Source organism: Aplysia californica, unplaced genomic scaffold (assembly GCF_000002075.1).
Source record: "Aplysia californica isolate F4 #8 unplaced genomic scaffold, AplCal3.0 scaffold00341, whole genome shotgun sequence".
Lineage (NCBI taxonomy): Eukaryota > Metazoa > Mollusca > Gastropoda > Aplysiida > Aplysiidae > Aplysia > Aplysia californica.
The window spans coordinates 592,788-604,091 of record NW_004797611.1 but is presented as its reverse complement, the minus strand read 5'-3'; the positions used below and the strand labels follow the sequence as shown (position 1 = coordinate 604,091).

Genomic DNA, 11,304 nt, shown 5'->3' with positions numbered 1-11,304 from the left:
CGAAAAAGAGCCTCGCTCTCGCTCGAAGATTTCTTCGCGGAGTCTGTCAGGCCCATTAAGGAAACAAAAAAAATATCATCATCATTTCTGCAGCAACTATTGCGACAATGATCGCCTTTCTACAAATTCATTATTTATTGGTGTAAAATTACTCATAATATCAGAAGGTGACTCCCCTTGAGAAAGCTCTATGGTGGTCTCTTAGATTTGAAGCGGACTGCACAGTGTGCACGATATCGGATTGACTGTCTAGCTTCTGTCATCGAGAACGAGGAAGAAGAAGAAAGACTCTTAATATATCCTGCAAAGCTCACTCACCACATTTCAATGAGTTTCTGCACAACTCGTGAATCTTTCAAATGACCCATGGCAAGGCAGCCAGCCTCCCTCACCAGCCTGTCCTTGTCATCCAAAGACTTGAGGAGTGCGGAGTAGGTCACTTCATCGCCCGGTACCATACACCTGGACAGAGACACTGTAGCCACCGCCCGGACATTGGCGTCAGGGTCTTCCAGAAGGTCCCGTAGGGCTGCCATCACAGATGGGCTGCCGAATTTGCCTGCGTGGACACATGAGGGAAAATATATTATAATATGTGAGACAGCGTTGTGAAATCAGGCGTTCGTCAAAATAAAGAAATCGAAGAAACTGGCGTTTTTCTGTCGTTTGACAATTTTGCATCGAATTTTTGTTTTGTGACTCATGTTTAAGGTCGGTATAAAACAACATTTCTGTTTGGATTTTACTGAAAAATTTTGATTTAAGGCACAGAAATGTTAATTTGCTGTTTGTAAACACTCTCAAGCCTAGGAAGTTGCCAAAATTTGGCGGCCATTTTCTCGCTAATTTTACTTCTGAAACCAGGCTACTCCCACCTCCTTCAATCGCAAATATCTCGACTTCTATTCATGACAGATTCAGTACTCTTTTCTCTGAAAGCAAGGCCAAGGAACAAGCTTTAAAATGACACCAATTATTCCAAATGTCCAAAAATTGACGAGCGCCTGACTCCACCCTGTCTTGACACATATTACACATGATGTAAATTAAACCCATTGACTGCCAGACCTACTCTATAACCTTATATAAATCAAAAGGCAAGGAAAACCTCGGACGAGGAAGTAAAGGAGTTATTTATACGTCGTGCTGCCATATGTTCTTTCGCCTGCGTGAGAATATATTAATATATCATGTAGGCCTGAAATCGAAAATATTATAACGCAAATTTGAAAATATATCATGTAGATTTAAACATACAGTATAATCCTGATTGGTCGAACACAGATTACACGAAATCACGCATCCGTCGACGAACTGTGCCTGCGGTCCCGGTTTTTTTTTTCTTCTTTATTTTTGTAAGAAAATAACGCGGAGCTCAAACACAAACATGGAATTACGTCTCTGTAGAGGTCTGAAGTCAATGAAGTTTGAGGTGCACAAAATAATAATGACAATAATAATAAAAAACAGAAAAAAGCAAGGTCGGTAAAATACCCCCCCCCCCCCCCTCCCCCTCACTCTTTCCACAGAAGCAGCTAGCTGTATAATTATTATGTAGGCCTACATCCATAACAGAGAAGTCCTTACAGGAAATCAGACTTACTCTGCTCACCTCTCTAGCTTCACCAGCACAAAGTCTGCTTCGACTATCAAGGCACCCTAGAAATAGCGGGTCACTAGAGTGTGACAAACATACACAAGAAGTAGAGGAAAAATGTCGATAGTAAGGATTAGGCAAGAAAAAGCAGCAGTTCCTTGTTGCAGTTCAGGCACAGTTATGAGCATAGCATGACATAGATGAATCAGGACATTTACGATTGTAATGTTTTATACTCTATGTCAGGTAAATCTGAAAATATATTATGTAGAATTGAAAATATGTCATGTAAATTTGAAAATATATTATGTAGATTTGAAAATATGTCAGGTAAATTTGAAAATACACCAAGTAAATTAAAACACTGCACTACTTATGTATACTTTTTGCACTAAGAAGCCGATCTGTTTTTTCCCCCTCATTTTTAAAAGTATGAGTTTTACAGCACTTGCAACATGATAAGGTCAAATAAGTGCCGAAGATTAGAGGAGTTACAAGAGAGTAACAAACTCAAAAAAACAAAACAAAAACGATAAAAGAAAGGAGGAGAGATCAGGACGTTAGAGGTTTGATAAGAAAGAAGAAGCAAACTTCACCTTGTGTTTGTCCATAGATCGACCATGTTCTGTAAGCAGGGAGGAAGTAGGTGAGTGCATGAGAGAGAGAGAGAGAGAGAGAGAGAGAGAGAGAGAGAGAGAGAGAGAGAGAGAGAGAGAGAGAGAGAGAGAGATAGGGTAAAAAGAGTAACACATGTTGGGAGGGAGGGAGGATGAGAGAGAGAGAGATAGATAGAGAGAGAGAGAGAGAGAGAGAGAGAGAGAGAGAGAGAGAGAGAGAGAGTGAGAGAGAGACACAGAGAGAGAGACAGACAGAGAAAGAGACAGAGAGAGAGACAGAGAGAGAGAGAGGGAGAGAGAGAGAGGGGGAGAGAGAAGGGGAAGAGAGAGAGAAAGAGAGAGAGAGAGAGAGAGAGGGGGGGGGGAAGAGAGAGAGAGAAGGGGAAAAGTGTCATGATAACATGATAGGAGGTAACAGATTGAAGTTCTCACCAATATTCTCAATTGCCACCGTTCTCACAGATGACTCTACATCGAAGACGTCTCTCAAGGCTAGGTTCTCTCTTGCTAAGCTCAGAGTTTTCTCCCACAAGTCCAGATACGTTTCTTCCTCTGTTGAAAACACTGTAGAAAACAATAAAAGAAAAAGAAAATAGATGAAATATAACATGACGTCTGTTGGGGCATGACTATTAAAGAAAAGTTACGAAAAAGCCACTCGAAATTGAAAATGAAAACATCGAGCAAGAGTCAGATTATAAGTATTTGGGTGTTACAATAGACAATAAACTCGACTGGCGTGTCCACACTTCTCTCCTGCTTAAAAAAGCGAACGAAAGACTGTTCTGTCTAAGGAAGCTCATGTATTTTAAAGATGATAAATGATTGATGTCCATATTCTGTCATTCAATCTTAGAAACTGTGATCAGTTTCTGTATAACAGCTCGGGCTGGGAACACAAGACAACAAGATAAAGGAAATTGAATTGATTAATACGGAAAGCATGCAAAATCTCAACATCCACATTCCCCTACTTCGAAGAATTATACAATATTAATTATGTATCTTATCTTATGTCTTAAAAGCATCTAATCAAATAAGAGAATGAAATAACCCTGGTCCTGTCTTTTAATTTTTTTATATTTTTTAAAAACAAATAATTGTCAGTTTGTGACACCCTTTTTCTGATTGGTATGATGGTGCCATCACTGTGAGGCAGCCCTCTTGATAAATCAATTAATTGTGTCAATGGAGGGGGTTAACATTTTTCTATCCATGACTGACTGACTGAATAACTGACAGACTGAATAACTGACTGACTGAATAACTGACTGACTGAATAACTGACTGACTGAATAACTGACTGACTGACTGATTGGTTGACAGACTCACTATTTTGTTGATTTATAAACTAACAGAGCCACTCATTCCTTTACTAACTGACTAACTGATTCACTAATTCCTTCACTGACTGACTGACTCACTCTCTCATTTCTTCACTGATTGACTGACTAACTGACTCATTCATTTCTTCACTAACTGACTCACCCACTCTTTTTTTCACTGATTGACTGACTGACTGACTCAACCATTCCTTCACTGATCGACTGACTGACTGACTCATTCCTTCCTCCACTGACCCACTTTCTCTTTCACTGACTGACTGACTGACTCACTCTCTCTTTCACCGACTGACTGACTGACTGACTGACTCATTCCTTCCTTCACTGACTCGCTCTCTCTTTCACTGACTGACAGACTGACTGACTCATTCATTCCTTCACTGACTCGCTCTCTCTTTCACTAACTGACTGACCCACTCTCTCTTTCAATGACTGACTGACTGACTGACTCATTAATTCCTTCACTGACTCACTCTCTCTTTCACTGACTAACTCACTCACACTTTCTTTCACGGATTGACTGACTCATTCATTCCTTCACTGACTGACTGACTCATTCCCTCCCTCATTCTTTCAGTGACTGATTTACTACTCTTAATTTAAGTGACTTGATGCTCATTCATATTAGTTCAAGTATATTTATACACATATGAAGGTGAGTTCACAAGTGGTAATATTTCCTTTCTTTCTTTCTTTCTTCTTTCTTTCTTTCTTCTTTCTTTCTTTCTTTCTTTCTTTCTTTCTTTCTTTCTTTCTTTCTTTCTTTCTTTCTTTCTTTCTTTCTAGGTGTTGTTTATCCACAGCAGGATGTAGCCCTCCAACAATGGGTGGTTGGCGGGTGCTCTGGTGTGGTTTGCTTCTTCTTTCCTATCAAACATCTATCGTCTTAATCTCCCCTCCTTTTTTTGTGTTTGTTACTCTCTTGTAACAACATATCTAATCTTCAGGCGCTCATATGACCTTATGCAGTTGCGAGCGCCGTAAAGCCTCTACTAAAACAAGAACCAAGACAAGTAGCACAATATTTTCTGAAGATTTTTAACAATGTGCTTTAGAATCTACTGTGTTGATGTTGCAACCAGCTGGTCTTTTTAATTCTCTTACCCCGCGGGCAGTGCCACTGACTGAAGTGTCTTTAGGCCATTCCCAAAGGGGGGGACATTTCTCGCTCAAGCACAGTAGAATTGTAAATGGGCTGATTCGTGTCACGCTCATAACTGTGCCTGATCTACAACACTGCTGCTTTTTCTTTCTTAATCCATACTATTGTCATTTTCCTCTACTTTTTTTGTATGTTTGTCACTCTCTTGTGACTTGGTATTTCCGGGGTGCCTTGATAGTCGAAGCAGACCTTGTGCTGTTGAAGCTAGAGAGGTGAGCAGAATAAGTCTGATTCCCTGTAAAGACTTCTCTGTTGACACCCACCCCTTGGCGCTCATATGACCTTATGCAGTTGCGAGCGCCGTAAAACCTCTACTAAATAAAAAAAGAAATGAATTCTCTTATTCTTTTTTACTGACTGATAAAGTCCACCCTGGTAAGAAAGTTCTGGTCATCCACTCCGATCTCTCTGCGGAGACTCTCCAGCACATGCACATGTCCGGCACGAGGAATTGAGGAGTTCATGTGGCTGCTGAACTCTTGAACGAACGCCTTGCGAAACCTGGAGACATGAAGAAGCACGCATTGAATTTTATTTTTATGAATCGACAATGGAAGCTTTGATGGATCATTTCGGAGGCAGCACGAAAAATAATCTTTATACTGGAGAGTTTTAAAAGTTTATTATAATAGGCTACTGTCCCTACGACAAAAATCACCTTAACCCGTCACTAATTGCAACAGAATTTCTGTTTGCAATAAACTGTATATTGTGATGTTAAGATACACTGTACAAAATTATACCATATTCGGGTCAGTTTATTATTTCTGTTACAATTAGTGACGGGTTATTTCGTCTGGACAGTGGACTATAAAGGCAACTGCTGTCAAAGGAAAAACAGTCAAACCTGCTCTTATCTCCACTTGTATGAACAACCACTTCCCGCCCCCTTTATGTGTTTTAGTAGCTTTATAATAATAGTCCTGAAAAAAAGAAACATCTCAATGAACACCAAAATGAAAGTCCTCAAAAGCTATGTTTGGTCAACCCTTCAAAATGGCTGCGAATGCTGGACAGTCACTAAAGACAGTGAAAATAAAATAGAAGCTAAAGAAATGTGGTTTCTTATGAGACTGCTAAGAGTATCATTGAAGGAAAAGAAATCGAAAGAGGTAGTGCTTGATGAAGCCCACGTGGGACGCTCAATGTTAAAAACAATCAGGAAACGACAAATGCAGTTTTGGGACACCTGAATAGACATAAAGGGTCTTGAACATCTAGCTCTCACTGGCAAAATTGAGGGCAAGCGAGGCAGGGGTAGGCCCAGAACAACATACTTAGGGAACCTAAACAAATGGGTAACAGGGAAAGATCAGGGAAATGTAGCTATTTTTTTTAGAGCATCCAAGCAAAGGAATGAATGGAGAACCATGATCGCCGATGTCAGCCGCACATCTGGCACTGGATGATGATGATGATAATGCCATGGTCCGCAAAGTCCATCTGTCTTACATTACAACTTTTCTCCTCCACTATGGGTGGTCATCTTGGACCGGTTCGACGGTAGCAGGAAAGTCAAAGTTTGGCATTTGAAACTTACGTGGTATTGGTATGGGTTTAACGCCCATATCAACACTATTAGGTTATTTAAGGGGCGGGACCTCCTAGTTTTACGTCCGTCTCCGATAGGACCGAGCCAAGTGGGAAGTTCGTGTAAAGTGTCTTTCCCAAGGACACAACGTCGGACCGAGCTGAGGCTCGAACCCCCGAACCCGCAATTTCACGATTACGAGTCCGGTAGCCTAACCACTAGGCCACCGACGCCACGAAACTACGTGGACACGTTAAAAAACCCACTAGACAAATTCTTTTTGTAACAAGATTAGGTTGGGGGATCAATTAATTGGTCATTCACATTTCTTGCGACAACAACACAGTTGACTTTAATGTTCGTTACCAGAAAAGGCTTGTACTATTAGTTTTTTTGTGTGTGGAGATTTGTATCAAAAGACAGGACTGCAGATTCAGTTTATGGAATATGATCAAGGAAAACAAGATGGCTATAGGCGTTCTTCACGCAGCACAGAACAAGATGGGGTGGCAAAGACAAGGATAGTAGCGAGCTGGCGAGGCAAATGTTGGGGGAAAAACCAAAGCAAACTTTTTCAATCTTCAGAAAATGTCGAGAGAATGTTTAGGAAGCAATTTTTCAGCAGGTAATACTTATTTCTATTTTTTTTTGTATCTATGCTTAAGTGAACATGAACTTTTTAACCCACCGCCATTGTTAAAGACTGAGACAAATAGTGAGGCAGTGTGGTGGAATCAGGCTCTCGTCAATTTCTGAGCATGTAGAGTTATTGGTATCGTCTTAAAGCTTGTTCCTTTGTCTTTATTTGGATGAAAAAAATATCCATTTATCTTGAATACAAGTCGAGATATTTGCGAAAGAAGGAGGTGGGGGTCACATGTTTTCAGGGGTAAAATTTGTGAGAAAATGGCCGCCAAAGATTAGTTATTTCCTTAGCTTAAGATTCCGTGGTAACTGAAAATTTACATTTTTTGTGCCTTTAATCGACGTTCTTCAGAAAAATCCACACAGAAACGAGTTCTTTAATGGGCATGAAAGGTGTTGAGCCAAAAACACAAAAATTTGATTAAAATGCAAAAACCTGCTGAAAAATGCAAGTTTCTTCACTTTGATTATTTTGATGAGAGCCTGATTCCACAACGCTGCCTCACAATTTCTTCTTGCAAGATGAATAAAGATTGTTATTGTCAATGCTATTTTCTTTTTCATAGTTCAAGTCAAGGCTATTGCAATGTTCATTGTAATCGCCAATGTCCATACCATTATCATAGTCATAAATATAGTCACTTCCATTGTCACTTTCACATTCAATGCCATAGTCATTGCCATAGCAATTAATTTCCACTACCATTATCCTGTCCCCGTGGTTTTATGCACCCCGCAAAATTTAGCAAAATTTGATAATTATTTGCATAATTTCTGATTATTTTCCTTTATCATTCTTGCTAAAATTAACAGAATCGCATAATTTCACATTTTTGGGCTCTGCTTGCATAATTTCAGAACTTTTCTCGCATAAAACGACGGAGACAGATTATCATTGTTAAAGTCAAAGTCGTTACACGTATCATAGTCACAGTCATAGTCAGTGTCACTGATATTGTAATTTTCGTAGTCAATTCCAAGCCATTATTTTCCATTACCAAAATCACTGTCCTTGCAATTGTTGTTATGTCATTGTCATAGTCATCACCATAGTTATAATCATTGTCAACTGGACATACACGCTAGCAACGACCCACCGGGGCAGTGCCACTGACTGAAGTGTCTTTAGGCCATTCCCAAAGGGTGGACATTTCTCGTTCAAGCATTATAATAGAATTGTAAATGGGCTGACTCATCATGTCACGCTCATAACTGTGCCTGATCTACAACACTGATCCTTACTATTGTCATTTTTCCTCTATTTCTTTTGTATATTTGTCACTCTCTTGTGACCGGCTATTTCTGGAGTGCCTTGATAGTTGAAGCAGACTTTGTGCTGTTGAAGCTAGAGAGGTGAGCAGTCTAAGTCTGATTCCCTGTAAAGACTTCTCTGTTGACACCAACCCTTGGTGCTGAAATGACCTTATGCAGTTAATTGCGAGCGCCGTATAACCCTCTACTATATTACCAAAAAACCTGCCAGCAAGCAGCATGGACATACACGCCAGCAAGCAGCATCAACAGACCTGATCCACTCCACACGCTCCTCATCGGGGAAATGTCTGGTCCAGAATTCCGAGCCGCTCACCACAATGTTTGATATGGGGATAGTCCGCAGCAAACGCCTGCTCAGCAAAGCGTTGTGACGTTTCTCGGCCCAGCTGCTCACCATGCCAAAGTCCTGGAAAATACATACTTTGCTATCTTAACCCTTCCATCCTAAAGCACGCATACATTCAGCAGCGCTTGTAACCCCCCCCCCCCCCCCACCCCCCCCCCCCAACCGTCCCAAGAGCGTATATTTTCAGTTTCAGGGGGTACCGAATATGCGCATTTTTCGAAACTAGTGAATTTAATTAAACTTTAATTTTCATAACATTCATTCATTTACCTTTGCTTTAAACATTGTTATACGTTATTATCTAAACCTCATTATAAAGATATTGCATCTCTTTTTAGAATGCATGATTCTTTTTCTAATATACTGCTGTATTGGCTGGGACTGGGGTTAGAGAGTGCACAAAAATAGCCGGGGCTGGAAGGGTTAAAATTACCAAGTTTTATCTGCCAAGTAACTGGGTTTTTTTAAAGAAATTCAACAAAAAATTTGAGTTTTACAACATGTCAAGCATTTTTTAATGCAGTTCTTTGAACATCTGGATAATGCAAAATCCTGGAAAATACATACATAGATAGCTATCTTAGAATTATCAAGTTTTATCTGACCAGTAACTGGATTTGAGAAATTTGACAAAACTTTTGAGTTTCACAACATTTCAAGCCTTTTTGAATGCAATTCTTTCAATATCTTGATAATGACTCCGAATTATCTTACGATTTTGACAGAGCAGATAGAACATTTGTGAGGTTTGCTGACAAAATAAGTTACTTCTCGCTGTCCAGGAATGGAGATACCGGCCGAAAATCGACACTGAGGTCCGATTTATAGATTTCTAATTGATGCCATTTTGTTCAAGTCTACCATGTCTTTTATTCTTCCATACTTACAAATTGTACAAACTTCAACTATATAGTTGATGTATCAATTTCCATATGGCTAAAATCGGAAAAGTAACTCATTTTGTCAGCGCACCTCACATTTGGTTTCTGACCTCACAGTCTTAGTTATTGAAAGCGGTAAAAAATGATAGAACTTTATAATGCTAAGGTAGTGATGGTTTATTGGTTGTTTTTTTCCGTTTAAAAAAAAATAAGAGGAAGGTTGCCTCCAAGAAATAAACAAACTTAAAATCAGACAAACGGAAAGAAAATAATGTCTCTATCACTGCTTAGGCCGTTGACAGTATAGACAGAGCAACACTAGGGAAGATAATGAGACACCACGGAATCCCACAGAAGTTGGTGAACCTTATCAAGAGCATGTACGAAAGGACAAGTTGCAGGGTTGTACATAATGGCCAACTCACCGACAACTATGACATCGAGACTGGTGTGAGACAGAGATATTTGCTATCACCTTTCCTCTCCATTTTGGCAATCGACTGGCTGAAGAAGGAAACCACCAGAAGGCAGAGAAACGTTATACAATGGACCCCATGGACACAGTTGGACGATCTGGATTTTGCAGACGACTTGGCGCTTCTGTCGCACACCCAAAAATAGATGCAAGCCAAGACTATCAGAGTCTGTTGGATTGAGGATCCACCCACGAAAGTCAAAGGTCCTAAGGACAGATTCGCAACGAAATGAGCAGGTCACAATAGAAGGAAATGCACTAGAAGACATTGAATCCTTCCGCTATCTTGGGAGTATAATTGACAGAGAGGGAGGTACAGGTGCTGAAATAAAGTCCCACATTGGAAAAGCAGAGGCTGTTTTCATATCTTTGGATAGGATTTGGAAGACCAGAGATATTTCACTTCGAACAAAGCTGAAGAATTTCTATTCAAATGTGAAGTCAGTTCTGTTGAATGGATGTGAGTCATGGAACATATTACAGACTTGCATAAATAGGATCCAGGTTTTCTTGAACAAGTGTCTAATTAAGAAAGTTACCGAGGATCTGACGGACCGACAGGGTCCACAACGAGGAAGTGTTTTACTAAAGGAAAACAAGACAGATCCCAGTCAGAGATGAGGTAGGAAGAAGGCGGTGGCGATGGATTGGACATACTCTTAGGAAGTCAGGCAGCTGCGTAAAAAAGAAAGTGTTGGATTGAAATCCACAGGGTAGGAGATCAAGGAGAAGACCACATGGAGCCAGGAGAAGAATCCCAGTTAATTAATGAACAGAAAAGTGGGAAGCCAGGGAATAACATCAAGAGGCTGCTAGCCCAGGATAGAGAAAGGCAATGATGATGATGATCACTGATTAGAACTCTTTTCAGTATGCCATCATTTTCAGGTTTCGTGTATCTGCACATTTTCATTTGTCAAGGAATGACCCGTTACCTCGTCGATGATGTCAGGGTTGGTCTTCATGATCTCCAGCTCCTCGGCCACTGCCCGTACAAACACGTCTAGGACGATCTCAGCCGGGTGTTCCTCATTGGTCAGTTCGTCCCATTTGTAGATGAACAGTTGGAGTTTCCTGTGTGATTTCCGCAGAAAACATGTCGCCATTCGTCACGAACGTAAGAAATCGGAAACATTCTGTTTGTCCAAAATACAATTTTTTTTCTTTTTTGTTTTGTTTTAGCTAATTAATTATAATTATTACCATATATGCAGTAACAAATTAACAACTTTCGAATTCATTCTTTATCAAACAGGCCTACTGTAATATTTTTGGTTAACTCTGCGCTATCATAACAGAAGAGTTAAAAAAAATTATATTTCTTATTTATTTCATTATTATTATTTTTTATTACCATTATTATCATCATCATCTTCCTCCCCCTCCTCCTCTTCCCCCTTCTTCTTCTTCTTCTTCTTCTTCTTCTTCTTCT

At 40.0% G+C, this 11,304-nt stretch overlaps 1 protein-coding gene across 1 annotated transcript in view; it reads right to left on the bottom strand.

The window, feature by feature from the left end:
- The window catches only part of LOC101856198, a gene marked incomplete at its 5' end in the record, with an annotated part of 19,370 nt that overhangs the window by 1,602 nt on the left and 6,464 nt on the right, over nucleotides 1-11,304 (bottom strand). Inside the window, 5 exon segments of the mRNA XM_005102787.3 lie at nucleotides 319-559; nucleotides 2,647-2,778; nucleotides 5,078-5,220; nucleotides 8,422-8,576; nucleotides 10,808-10,946. Coding sequence (XP_005102844.2) covers nucleotides 319-559; nucleotides 2,647-2,778; nucleotides 5,078-5,220; nucleotides 8,422-8,576; nucleotides 10,808-10,946 — 810 coding nt within the window.